The sequence below is a fragment of the Pygoscelis adeliae genome, unplaced genomic scaffold (genome assembly GCF_000699105.1).
Source record: "Pygoscelis adeliae isolate BGI_AS28 unplaced genomic scaffold, ASM69910v1 Scaffold77, whole genome shotgun sequence".
Taxonomy (NCBI): domain Eukaryota; kingdom Metazoa; phylum Chordata; class Aves; order Sphenisciformes; family Spheniscidae; genus Pygoscelis; species Pygoscelis adeliae.
In genome coordinates this window covers 5,119,049-5,133,276 of record NW_008825216.1, presented here as the reverse complement: position 1 = coordinate 5,133,276, position 14,228 = coordinate 5,119,049, and the positions used below count along the sequence as shown (strand labels likewise).

Sequence of the window (14,228 nt, the reverse complement as noted above, 5' to 3'; positions counted from 1 at the left end):
TTCCTGTTGCTCAGTCTTCCCTTCCTTCTGCTAGATTTATGAATGTATTTCACTTCAGAAAATAAACTAATTCTAAAGAAAAACGTCTTCTTTCAATCCATGTGCACATTTATTAAGCACACCGAGCATGGAAACGTTTATCCTACTGCAAATTATAGGTTGATAATACTTCATGCCCCTTAAAAAAACCCACACAAAAACCAAAAACAAACCAACAAAAAACCCAATCACCAACGACAAGAAAAACCCCAAACCCACCCTGAGAGTCTTGTAATATTCCATTTGTGTTGACTGAGGTTTTGTCTTTTATAGCAAAGCATTATGAAGAGGGGAAAAGGATTCTAAAATATACAAGTAATTCAGTCTGGATAGTTTATTTCTGAGTAGGTGCTCAGAAATTTTCTGTTCCTTTGTCTGACAGACAAATTCTTGCCTAAATATGTGGTTACTGCAGCGGTTACACGTATAATTCTGTTTTTCAAATTCCTGAATTAACAAGTAAATCAATCTGTATGCGAAGTTGTCCTGTCAAAGCATATTTGCCTGGCTTTTATGGCGAAGCCTTAAATAAGATCCCAGAGGTATAATATGTGAAGTTGCAATTTATCCTTTGATCATAAGATAGTTTTTCTTGATTAGTAATGAAAATGTTTTTTGGATATAATTTGAGTAGAGATCTATATCTCTTCCTGAATAGTGTAATGCAGAGTTTTAATGTGCAGGTTATACGACTTTTAAAAATAAGGGTTATAGTATTACAAACAATAAATAGCTGTGAGGCTGCAGTTCAGATTAAATCCTTATCTGTTAACCTTCTGATGTTAAATTCTAAAACTGATTCTTAACATCTTTGTTAATTTCAGGCTCACAGAACGTTGCAGACTTTAGCAAATATGGAGACCCGATATTTTGCAAAGAAGAAAACACTTCTTGGCTTGAGCAAATTAGCTGCACTGGCATCTGACTTCTCAGAAGATATACTGCAAGAGAAAATAGAAGGTAAGAAATAAAACCAGAGACAAGTGAAGAATAGACTAATAATGTTGCTGAATTAGAATCATGTTAATTTTGCAGATAGTGAATTTATTAGGCTGAGGGCTCTAACTTAATGTGGTAGGGATAAACGGGCTGATGATGTTGCTCATTGCAGGAAGGATAAGGAATACAGCATAAGGCAGTAACCTTAGTATTCACCTGCACCTGAGTTAGGACTATGAGCAAGGGAAATTTGTACCTTTTCACTTTTTCTAATAACACACAAAATATTGGCATAAATAAGAAGCTGCACAGTCTTTTTGAGAAGTCATTAGGCAGTTCTGAAGTGGATGAAGCTGCATTTTATATTTCAGTTGCAAGGTAAAAATGACATACTTTCTTAAAGCCTGTTTATTGAATGGTTCTCCAGTTTGAATTCTTCTCAAGTCCTGAGACTCTTAGGCTGTACAAGGAAATCCTGTAACTATGTTGTATTGTAATAATGTACCCACAAATATATACATTCGTGATCAAGAAGCACTTTCTCAGCATCTTACTCTCTCTCTGTATCTAGAAAGGTTACAGTGACAGTGTGTCATTATGCTGTAGCTGAAAAGTTGTTAATGGGAAAAGTAGGAATACCTATTCTGCTTCATTACCAAATGCAACAGTCCCACTGCTCTGCCATTCCTATCACTTTGGAAAATACCCTTTTCCTGATATTCTTTGTGCAGCACATGTTGCTGTGAGTTTGTGAAAAAGCAATTCTGCACTAATAGTTAAGCTAATACTGGCCACCAGGGGAAAGCTTTGAAATATTACTCAAGGTTACTACTTAAGCTTACTTCTATTTATCTGCATATTTATCCATGTATGTTTTGTACAATTCTTAGAAATCCTGTTGAAAAAGGCTGGGGATAATTATGATAACTAAGTAGGCTTCGCAAATTATTTTTAGCTTGTAATAATAATATATCATCTGCCCTTTAAATGATATAGCATTGCATGAAATCTTGAAGTTGAAATTTGTTTTTCTCACTGCTGTGAGAAAAACCTATACTAATGTGAAGAATCTCATCTTTAAATAGGAAAACCATAGAAAAATGAGGAAATCAAAGCTTTATTTCAGTAGAGTAACGGACTCTCAAAACTTGGTCTGGACTTTACTCTGCTACATGTTTCCATATGCCACATGACATAGCTTTTAAAACTTACAGTCTTTTTGTATCAGTTTTCTATGGATAAAGAGTAATTATTTCTGCTGCATTCTGCTTATCCGTTTAAACAGACAAAATGCTCCTTTCTACCGTGCAATGGAACTTGGGGTGGGGGTGGGGAGGGGGGCAGCGTTCACATACTGTGGCTGAAATTATTCCATTTTGATTGTTTCCACCTAATAAGTTTATAACCCTGAAGCAGATTGTACTGGAAAATAAAACAATCAAAAGTGGAATAATTCATGAGATGGAGCAGGTCCATGGCACAAGTCTTCAGCCAAAAGGTTGCAACTAACTAAAATTGCAACTAACTTACTTTCCTGCATAGTGCAACAACTTCCCTCCAATCCTATGTATTCATTTTGTGGTTTTGGGAAAAAAGAAGAGGTACCAGTCTGCCTTACGCTGGCAGCCTGAGTGGAAAGTAAAAACTAGTTCACCAGGATGACAGTATTGAAGTGGAAGTGTTTCTGTGCTTCAGGAACATAGATAAGCGTCCAAATAGAATGCTTCGTAACAAACACTTGTAGACCTGAATAATATTGTGACTTGACTGTTATTACTGTTCCATTAATAACATGAAACATTCATTTCCTTAAATGACCACAAGAAATATCAGAACAGGAACGCTTTCTGTTACATCAGGAGACACTTCCTGAACAATTACTGGCAGAGAAACAGTTGAACCTCAACGATATGCCAGTGTTGTCTGCATCTCAGCTCATCGACGTAAGTATCTCATGTTTTCTTCATTACACAGGTAAAGTTCCAGTATGTTTTCTGCCTCTGTGCAATAAAATAAATGAGAAGATCACAGCTGTCTTTATCCCTTACATGACTTGCTAAGCACCTAAAGGTCTGATATATGAATTTGTTTATCTTTGCTTAGTTTCTACCAGCACCAAACTGCAGAATGCTGTTTTTAGTTCAAATTTCTTTTTGTTGAACGTGTGCTTTAGAGTGCTGCTAGAAGAAAAAGCAAATCAAATCAATGCCAGAAGTTGATTTACCGGTCTAAGCCAGTTTTTGGCTATGAGACAATTTTTACCTTCTGTTACATTCTCAGTAGGGCAGAACTTGGAAGGCAGAAGGAATAAGCTGCAATCTGGAAAAAGAAAGGGCTAGAAGCAGGAAGAGGCTTTTGGTCACCTGTTGCAAAGAGGCACCTGAAGTCTTTCCATATTTTTTTCCCTTCTTTTTCAAAAACAAACAAACAAACAAAAAACCCCAACCCATACTGAAACAAAAACATGAACTGCTCCGGTACTGGGATCACTCATAGCGCTGACTCCCCTTCCACACCCCTTTCTGGTGGTAGCCAGCCACCAGTAACCTTATTGTTTCTGCTTGTTGGCAGCGTATTTTTACCATCCAGTGATGCACACAAAAAATATTCAATGAGCAACAACGATACATTGTAAAACAAATCAGGTCCTGTCTAGGTGTCTGTTTTGCAAGTCCTTGCTTTTCCTGTAATCCTGTGGAAAATCAGAAGCTGATAGTGTGCTTGTTTATATTCTCCTCATTTTCTTATAACAACGCTAACAGCAGATTCTGAAGTCATTACCTGTATCTTTAAGTAAGACTATCTGTGGAATTAGGGGAGACTAGGAAGTGTCACTCATGAGTTGGCAAGCTCTAGCACCATGACAGTTTTCCTTCTGAATTCTCTCTGTTGTCAAACCAATGTTTATACTTCCTACTTGCAATGCGAGAATGAAACTCGCAAAGTATGAACAAAAAGAGCGTTAATGTTAATTTTCCTTTAAAGTACTAATTTAGAATTTTGTTGGGGAGTGGGGATGAAATATTGATGGCAAACTTTTCTGTTTTTAAAAGGTGAAAGGCAGTATGTGTGCTCAAGCACTGCTTTGAGCTTAATTACCGAAATAATTCTGAGAGCTTATTTGTGGAGCTGAGCTCTGGCTACAATAGTCCAGGAATGTTACAGCCTTAAATGGCATTTAAATTTGAAACCTAGCAGCCTTATATCCAATATCATTTGTCCACAGACCATTGTCATGTAGGTGGAATGCTGCTCTAAAACCTTAAGTATATTCCTTACTATAAAAACACTTGTGGTTGAATCAAGACATGTTTTCATGAGAAGGTCATGTAAGCGGAAAATATATGGTGGTCTTCCCACAATGAGTTGTCCATGATATCAGTTACATTAGTTTGTAGGCTAAAAATAATTCTCTACGTTAATCTCTCATATCATAGATATACATATGTGATGAGAACAGAAGGGCCAATGAGTATGACTTCAAGAAAGCACTTGATCTACTGGAATATATTGATGAGGTAGGAAAAGTTTTTGAAGGATTTCTAAATCAGAGACTTTTTTTTTTAATATTTTTTTTTTTAAGCTAGGATGGTACATCTGTAGTTAGTTAACATATTAGCTTAGTGTACGGTAATTAAAAATAACCCCTGATGTGTTTTTTCAGTTTGTTTTTAAGTCACTGGAGACTTAATGCCAAATGTGGTTTAGATCATTTAAGAAAAATGACACTCTTCATCTTCACTTCCCATTTATAGTCTATAGTTTCTTTCTTAGAGCCTTGCTTCCCTACAGGCTTTCTCCAAACAGGACGAAGATCTTCTGTTTTCGGTAGTTTAGTTCTTGCGTCTTCCCTATTGGCAGTTTCTCTGATTGTCATGAGATAATGTGGGATAGTCACCAGCTTTTTAACACGTAAATAGCATTGAACCACAGATTTGCTATCTGCTTTCTCACTGCATCTCGTTTGTATGATCTAGTATCTTGTCAGGAGTAATTTTCCACTAAGCACGAAGAAATCAACTTCTGAGGAGCATCAAACCTGAATTAACAACAGTCTTTGCTAAAAAGCTGAAGTTGTATTTCAGCAAAAGTATTCCTTACTAACTGAAAATGAGAGCTCTCTTCTGATTATCCTAATTCCTGCTAGTCTGGGTAGGGCTCCAAGTTAAAATCCTCTCTGTGGTAGTGCTTTGTAAACACCATTGTGCCATTTTGTTGGCCTTCAATAACTTTAGTTTGATAATTATAAATGTCTTCATAATTAAATTGTTTTTAAAATCTAAATTGATTTTTAAATAATTTTTAATTGCATTTCTTTTATCAAATTTTCTTTTGAATAACATTACTGTTATTAACCGGGGGTTTTTTTCGCGTTATGTGTGAATATGTTTATTTGTCCTGTGTTTAGTACTATATTATGTTTTGTGTACTGAGGAAAGAGTATTACTACTTTAGTTTAAAAAGAAAATTCAATGCTTTTTTTTCCTAACTTCCTTCATTTTTACAACATAAATAGTCCAAATAATGATATTTTGCAGTAAAATAAACTTGAGTGAACTCATTTGGTTCTTTCTTTTAAATTAGTTTTCCTCTTAAATTTTTGTCAACACAATTCATGAACACTGAGAGAACTATATTGGTTTTTTACATCTAAATAAAATAAATGTCACTCTAAAAACATGAGATTCAAAGTGATTTTTTGCTCAGATACTTGCATCTCTAACAACTTGAGTAGAACCATTCAGCACAAATTCGAGATGGCGGTTTAGACTAGAGTCTAAAAACTAGGTGTTCCCTACTTTTCCCTGCTTTTCTCTTGCAAAAGCGTAGTAGCATAAGGTCGAGACCCATCCTCTTGCTTCCAGGCTTCTAAATTGAAGAGTTCGTGGTTTCTCTTACCTCTTATGAGGGGAATTTAAAGTAGATTTGATGCTTCGGGACATTTGGAGGTGGAAAAAAATATATGGTCTTTTTTCTGACGTTATATTTTAAAAGGGGCTCTGACACCAATTATCTCAAAGTTTCTGTGCAATGAAGGGACTGCCATTTCTAATACAAATGTGTCTCTCCGAAGACATTCACTAATATATTCATAAAGCATACATCTTAACGTGGACACTAATGCGTGCTAGTTAGCTTGGCCATGCTGAAAAAAGAGCCTTGACTTCAGTCACCATTAGCACATTTTAAAATAGAACTTGCCTAGAATACACTGTTTTACAAATTGGTATTTGTTCATGTGCTTTAAAATAGGCCCTTTTTCAAATTGAGGTAGGTAGTCTTCGGCAGCCGTGTGGTGATGTAGAAAGTCTGAGCCATGTTTTCAAATGGAAATGAACAGTCTTTGGTGTTTCAACAGTCTGATCGTGTCATCTGTTAAAATAGCACATGCTTAAAAACAGTGTTCAGTAATTGAAGAATCTAATTAATTGCTATAATCTGTGTGACAGAGTGATTATTTCTTTAAAAAAAAAAAACTAACTTACGTGTCTTTTCTCCTTATATGAATTGAAGGAAGAGGAAGTGGATGTAAACGATCTTAAACTTAAAATTCTCTGTAAGGCTCTCCGAAGAGATAGGTAAGTCCAATATGAATATAAATTACTGGGCGTATTTGTGACATAGCTTTTCCAGAATTGGTATATATATTAGTATACTATTCTCTAGCTCACTGAGAAGATAGAATTTCATAGTATAAGGTTAGTCAAGTATAAAGTATCTGATCTGAATGTCTCTTTTTATTTGTAAAGTGAAACCCTAGCAAAAAAAATCTGTAGTACTTCGTTCGCTTAGCTGGCAACCTACTGTGCATTCTCAGCACCTGAGACAGAAATGCACCCATGCAGCTTTCATTCTTGAATCCTTTGGTAGGGTAAAAGAGATGACCGATGCTGAAACTTTTTTTTTCCTTTGAAGCATCTCAACTAGAAGCTTTTTAAGAGCGAGATGTGCAGAGGTCACTCCTGCAAACTTCTGTTTCACTCATTTTTGGCCATTGAACCACATCGACAAGTTCGTGACCTTTTTGAGTTAAAGCTGCGTTCTTGACTGTAAGAGATCGAAGCCTTAAATACGGCTTTAAAAGATCCACTCTTACGGATGTTCAACACCAAATACGGGCTGAACCCAATTGGTCAGAAGAATCTTCTCACCAAGCAGTGCTACTGTTCTCTCCCAGCTCACATAACTCAAATGGCACTTCCTCCCTTTCCTTTCTAATTTTCAGAAGTTACCCAGCTTTTCTAGCTCCCATCCGTGTTCCAAGAGGACCTAAGGAAGAAAAGATGAGGAGAGAATACATTCCAAATGCACTGTGCCATTTGTGATTAAAATGGAAATAAGCAGCATTTGAATTCACGCTTATGCGTAGGATAGATTCCAAAGGACAGTGGTCTGTAGAAAATAAATTCCTAGTTGCGTGACTAAGTTATTGTCACACGTGACACAAATAATAGGCAGAAACAGGTTCACGCTATTCCAAGGGTTTTCTTCACTTCCCGTTATTTTCAAGACAGAAGAATCCAGAACTCCTACATGGCACCAGTCCAATAATTGGTTTATGTCTTGTCTACCCTGGGCTGAGAACAGAGTTTTAGACATCATATTTAAACCATTCAAATCACGCATAATGCTGACAAGATTTTGCCCACTCCGCTAGCTAACCAGATGCAATTTGAGATCGCTTTGCACTGAACAGTGTTCAGAAAACTTGATGTCCCAGTTGAGTTTCCAGTCCAGCAAGGCTCACAAAGGCTTACGAAGAGGTTGATTGCTCTTTCAAAAGAGGTAGTGTTAACTTTAATCTGTGTGCAAAAGTAAGCATTTGACATGTTGCAATACCTACTTTTAAGGATGGCATCTGTTTTCTAGCTTAACAGCTACAAATGGTGGTAAGGTTCTTGGGTGGAATGGAGAGCCTTGCTGAGCGTGCTCCTGACGTTCTGGTAGGCTCCTCGCTATCCTCCTCTGTGCCTAAGCGTGATTTGTTTCCTCAAATCCCCTTCCCTCATGTTCTTCCCAGTAGAATTAAAGATGAAATCCTAGAAGTCTGGGAGTTGAAGTGACATCCAGGGTAAAACCATGGTTTCGGTGAAGTACGGGGGATTCGTCAGTAATAGCTTCTGGGAGCAGGGTCCAGACCTGTTGCAAGCATGTCCCATTGGCCCAAGGAGGTTCATGTTGGTTTAGGGAGTGATAGGAGAACTGGTTTTGTCTGACAGTTCAACATATGGAGCAGGAAATTTTAACAACTCAAAGGTTAGAACCACAGCAAAAGAAGTTAGGTCGGTGTTGACTAAAAACTGCTACACAAAAAGATCTGCAAAGATGAAAAATTGTCATTTAAAAGAATCTTTCTCTTAAGAAAATCCCAAACACGTTTTTCTATCACAGATGAGATTTGTATTCGTGAGTCTTCACCTTCACATTTAATCACAAATGAGACAAACCGTATTTGTGCTGTGTCTGCGTGTGCTGTTACAGGCCTGCAACTTAGATTTTACAGGTTTTTTCCCTCCTCCTTCCTTTTCTCGGTGTTAGCTTTTTCGTTTTGTTTTTTTTCAAATATGTTAGCAAATTGCTGCTCTTGCTTTATTCTACCAAAAAATAAATCTATACTTGCATCATCTCAATCGTAAAATAGAATTACTGAGAATAGGTTATTCTTATCTTGGTGGATAATATTTTTGATTTTATCAAAGAAATAATATTTTCTTTTACAGTTTAGAAGATGGGAAGCATTTCTATTGTCCTCCTAACTAGACTACGTTATAGTATTGCAATTTTATTGCAGTTTTACTCTTGGAATAAAGGATAATTAACACAAGATAGAAAAAACCTCTTGCTTTGAGCTATAGCCAAGCACACAACACTGACATGTGAACATGTGCTAATCACCTTTGATAATTTATTGAACTTCCTGCGTATTTTTTCTTGTTAGTTTTCATTTGATTTCATCTGTGCAATTCTTTCCACAAATTATTCTTTGACTTGCAGATGGTCCCGTTCAGATGGTAAAGAGGATCCAATTGAAGTATCTAAAGATAGTATATTTGTGAAAATATTACAAAAACTCTTGAAAGAAGGTAAAGTGTATTTAAATATAATTGAACTTCTTGAAATTGTTTAGTTGTTTCAAAAGCTGATATATAAGAAGTAGTGTTAATAAATTCTCAGAGTAATAAAAACTTCCATATGCATTCCGCTAGATAATTACAGTCGTATGGAGCTAATTCTATCTCTGTAAAATGTTGAGGGGATAAGGGAGGAGCAGATTTCTTGGTTATAATCTTAGTACCCGCAAATTATTTGCTCAGTAGGGCAGCCATTGGATTTTTAGCAGTTTCTTACTGTACAGTAAAGTATGTCTTCTGGAGTTAAATACGTCTCTTCTGTAAGATAAGGGATTAATAACTGTCTGTTACTCAGAAGAGCTTAATCTATTTTAGCTTAAATGTTTGTTTTTGTTTTCCCTCCCCAAAAGCAGGGGAAAAAAAATTATACACCCCCACCCCCCCCCAGGCAAAGCTGACCATGGGAAGTTATGGTGGCCATGGAAATTACACCTGGGGGGGAGGGAGAGGAGGGAAGCAAAGTCCGTTTGAAATATTACTGCATATGAACTTTTTCCAGAACAGAGAAGGCGCCATGTCAAAAAGACAAAAATTAAGTTCTTCAGAACAGTTCTAGTTTTGTGCGTTCAATCCTGTCAATTTCTTTCCTTTTTTAAGATTCCCGCAGCCCAGACTGAAATGTTGCAACTGATGATACAAGTATTTATTACATGACTGATCTTTCTTTTCTCTTTCTCTTCTTTCTTTTTTTACTTCTTTTATTTTGGTGAAGTGTAATGTGAAGACTTGGATTTTAGCTTTAAGGATTTTAGGTTTAATCATAAATTCACTGAGAAGCTCTGTTTGGGTAGGAAATTTTTTTTTTTTTAAATTAAAAACCACATGCAGTTTTACAGGCTACTTAAGCTTTATTGTATTTCTTGACATGTATAATAGAATTAGAACTTCTCAATTCCAAAAGAGTAATTTAACTCTGAGGCGGGCACAGGTGTTTACTTAAAAATCATCTGAACTGCTAATGCAAAGTACGTTTATCAGTGCTGTAATAAAAGGTTTTGTGTTGTAGGAGTTCAGTTAAGTGAATATTTACCGGAGTTGAAGGACTTGCTGCAAGCGAACGAACTTGGCAACTTGAAATCCAGTGCTTACTTCAAGTTTGTGTTAAAGGCAAACTACGAATTCTACGTTGAGGGGCAAGCATGATTCTCACTATTTTTTAAAATATTTTTTCTAAAGAACTGTCAAATTAATGTATACTTTTTTTACGTTCTGTTCTTTTTTTGCTAAATCTTTGTAATAAAATCTGTACGAGTAATATGCTTGGTCTTAAATTTATAGATGTTGGCACTTTAGTCAGGGGAAGCAGAGGTGTGTTTTGAGGCAAAAGCAAAATAAAGTTTTCGTTTTCTGTGCCTTTCATAAACTTTGCTGTTTCATTTTCTGTCTTCATGGTATGAGTCCTGCCTGAGCCCCACAGATACGCAGACACACAGGGTGAAATGTGGGACCTACTGCAGCAGATGGAAACTTTTCCTCTCACTTCACTGGGGCTGATTTCAATCAGAGAACATACTGAAAACGTTCGTGTGGGGTGACTGTGTAGCTTACTGAAGAAACAAATGATTATTCTAGAAGATTACTCCCTCTTTGTACAACACTTTTTGCTGTACATTAATTTCAGTTTTGCCTTAAAGATTACTGGCACAAAAAGGATAACTGGCTCGTCACTGGTCACTCAGCTTGTCCGTGACAGAAAGGAATAAAGCACAGTTCTCATTCAAAGTCCTCTGGTCCAGTAAATACACCATTCTTTCAGTTTATAGCTGTAAGATTAAACTTTTTCAAAACATTTTAGTATTTTATCTATTTAAGTTTAATTTAAGCTACATCCAGATTTCTAGAATACAGGTAAGAATGAGATTAGCAGCTCACCGTGCAGTCATTCACAGCAACTGCTTGAACCTAGGCTCGGAAGAAACCTAGAAAGCGGGTATGGAAGTGTGGGAGTCCAGCACCATCTTCCTTACTCGGCGACTTGTTCTCTGCTGGTTGATGCCACTAATTTTTTATTTTTTTAACCCCACTGCCCCAGTTTAGTTATCTCTGGCATGGGAATAAAAAAAATCCATTTAACGTTTCCATTTTAATTATTCTGATCGGCAGCAGATTTTAATCTTTAAATAAAAGTTACTTTAATCTGACACGTTGTACCTTTCTTTTGCAAGTAGCTCAACAGCCAGAGAGTGAATGCAGAGCGACTTGCATGCCCTTATGTTTTACTTGTCTGGCTTGACGCCTGCTGCAACAACTTGATCCAACAGCTGAGAAGGTCAGAAGTTAAACTGGTTGAAGAGAATCCAGTTTCTAGTTTTAAAAGCACAGCTCCCCTTCCGTGGCTTCCCCTCCTCCCTGTACTAATACAGTAAGCTGGGCTGAGAGTCTGAACATGTTTGGAAGAATAGATTTATCTAGAGAGGTTCTAACTAATATGGGAAAGAAATGCACTAGCAGTCATCTAAGATGGTTCTAAGAAGCGAACTTTGCTCTTCTGCAGCCTTGCATGGCTGGGAGAAAGAAGTGCGGGTATAACTCCCAGCTGCGGCTTCAAAGGAGTGGGTCATTTAAAGCTTTAGAAGAATTCCACGTGCTTGTTTAAATGTCATTTTAAAGGTGGTTTCTCATTATTGATAAACTTAGCGTTTTGGGAGAAAGGGAATAATCCAACAAATGATTGCCACCCCCTGCCGAAATGTGTTCCACCTGAACTTTTACTAGGCTCTCTAAATTTTGCTTGAAGAGGAATCTCTTTAATAGACCGTCCACAGTAAAACGCTTTGGGGATCTCTCATCCCCTCCTAGACTGTCGACCACCCGGATCCTGTCAGGAGTGGCAGGGTGAGCCCCAGAAAGCTTGCTCTGGAAGGAGGCATTGCTGTTCGTCCTTAGCTATCCATCTGTTTCAAAGTGCCTGGCTTCTCTGCTGGGATGGGTTTATTCCGGTCGGTGTAAAAGCTTTCTCCAGGTTCTCGGGAAACGATCAGCCGTGTAGGCTTCGCAACGAATGTTTTATTCTATCGCTGGGTTGGGAGGCATTTGGCATTTGTACAAGGGCTTTCCATCCGACTACTGCCAAAACAGAAGGCTACAGGCAACGAGTTTACTTAAATAAAACCTCATTAAAATAACTTCCATGTCTAAACCAAAGTTTAATGTTCTTGTACTAAGAATGTTGAGCTGGTTCACTATTCTGTTAGGAAGCTCGAAGAGGCTGGGATTTGGGGCTATTCCTCCTCTCCGTCCTCCGTTTTGTTATGTAATAAGCTGTTCTGGTGCAGAACTCCTGTCTCAGATTACTGTACGGGGAGGACGCCTTCGTTTACCACCGCATATCGAAGGTCATGCCAGAGCTCTAGGTTGTTTCCAAGTGTAACAAAACCAGATAAACTGGGGACAACAAGGCTGGGGTTTTGGTTAAAATGGCTTAAGGAGTATGGATAGCTCCTTTTGAATAGGGAAGTATACGTTGTTTCGTAAATAGTTGTTTTCTCAATAATGGAAAACACACAGGGTACAGGATATCCGCACTTCCATCCTCTGTTGTGACCAGAGTAGCAGGAAAGCTTATCAGTTGTCATTTGTGATCGATTTCGGAAGCTATGTGTTGTGGATAGTGGTGGTCTTTGTGCCCAGCTCTGTTCTGGAAACTAGCTTCCCATGTTTTCTGACTTGGGACCAAAACAAAATTCATTCCATGAGTCCAGCTAAATATCAGACCTAAGTGCGGCAAATGATCTTTTACACAGAACTGTAAGAATTTAACATTGCCATCGGGCATTTTGCTGTAAACTGGATCAGTGTAGAGAGAAAACTAAAAGAAACAGAAGGGATAGAGTGGGTTTACACTTGTGTCAGGTTTCATTGAAGGATTAAGACTGTTTATCTTTCAGCGACGTTCAGCTTTCTGTTACTTGATTTCTGATTTAACACAACTGACCATATTTTGGAATCCACGACGGAGTGTTACAGTTCTGTAAATAGATTTGATGGCTGTGATGCCTTTAAGTGCTTTCAGGCTTCCGATTTTTGTACTGCCAGTTGTCAACAACAGAACTGAAGAAGAATACGAGAAGCGGAAGAACAGTATGAAAGAATAGCATGTTTTATCCCCAGCGTACTTTAATACAATAACTCGACAGGAAATGAAAATCTACAGCAGAATGAAATAGGGAGCAGCCAGAGGTAAACAGGAACGTTGCCAAATTGGAGGGTGCAGAAATTAAATAGAGGAGAAGAAAAATTGTCTTTTTCTCTGTTGGCCCTTCTGCTCTGCCTTGCAGTGGAGGAAATCAGCTGCAAAAATGCCTTTGGTTGCAGGAGACGCCTCACAGCATGAGCGCTTCTGGCTTACTATTTCTTCTGCCTCCTCTCCTGACTCCCTAAATTTTAAAAGGATTTACCCTTGGCCAGTTGTGCCTTCAGAGAAGGTCTTGAAGGTTGATTTGCATCGACTCATTGACAGGGCTGCAAATCTGCTTGCGTTACTGCCTCTTCTTCCCGTCGGTAACTGGAATTTCCTTATAAAATTTTCCCAGTGTCCCACATGGAATCTCTGCTTAAATGTCCATAGCTGAAGGAGGTGAACTGTTCCTCTTCACTTGGACATTACCCTCAGCTCGTCAGAGATGACTTGCCTGTGAGACTGCGCTCCTTTTGGAAAGGGTGAGCCGCAGTGATAGCTGGAGGACGCTGCGTCGCCCGGCCGAGCTCAGCGGCCAGCAATGGGTACTCGGTAATGGCACCAGCATTCACGCTACGTCAGGCTTCTGGGATCAGACGGCCACCGGGATTAATGCTTCACCGGGTTTCTCTTCAGGCGTTTGCCTCGCGGATGTAATCCCCTGCATTTATTTTCCATTTTTAAATCACAGCGAAGAAAAAATGCATGGCTTAGCTCAGCGCGTAAAGCCGTGGCTTTTACACGGGCCCTCGCCACGTACCATGGTACCGCGTCCAAACCCCACATCTACCTTGTCACTTCGCCTCCTCTCACGACTCCCTCCCTCCCTCCCCCCCGGCGCTCACCTATACCTACGGGCAAGGTCCCTGAGGGCCGTATTTCCCTTCGCAGCCCCAAACTTCTGGGCTGCGGCTAGTCGCGGCCGCACAGCCGAAGGCCCC

At 38.5% G+C, this 14,228-nt stretch overlaps 1 protein-coding gene across 1 annotated transcript in view; it reads left to right on the top strand.

Annotated features, from left to right (window-relative positions):
• Window positions 1–10,866, top strand: part of NUP133 (nucleoporin 133kDa) — a 34,681-nt gene extending 23,815 nt beyond the window's left edge. Inside the window, exons 20-25 of the mRNA XM_009329179.1 lie at window positions 864–999; window positions 2,803–2,921; window positions 4,416–4,496; window positions 6,493–6,557; window positions 8,974–9,062; window positions 10,117–10,866. Coding sequence (XP_009327454.1) covers window positions 864–999; window positions 2,803–2,921; window positions 4,416–4,496; window positions 6,493–6,557; window positions 8,974–9,062; window positions 10,117–10,253 — 627 coding nt within the window. The 3' untranslated portion in view covers window positions 10,254–10,866. The remainder of the gene's footprint in view (window positions 1–863; window positions 1,000–2,802; window positions 2,922–4,415; window positions 4,497–6,492; window positions 6,558–8,973; window positions 9,063–10,116) is intronic.
• Window positions 10,867–14,228: the final 3,362 nt, after the last annotated feature.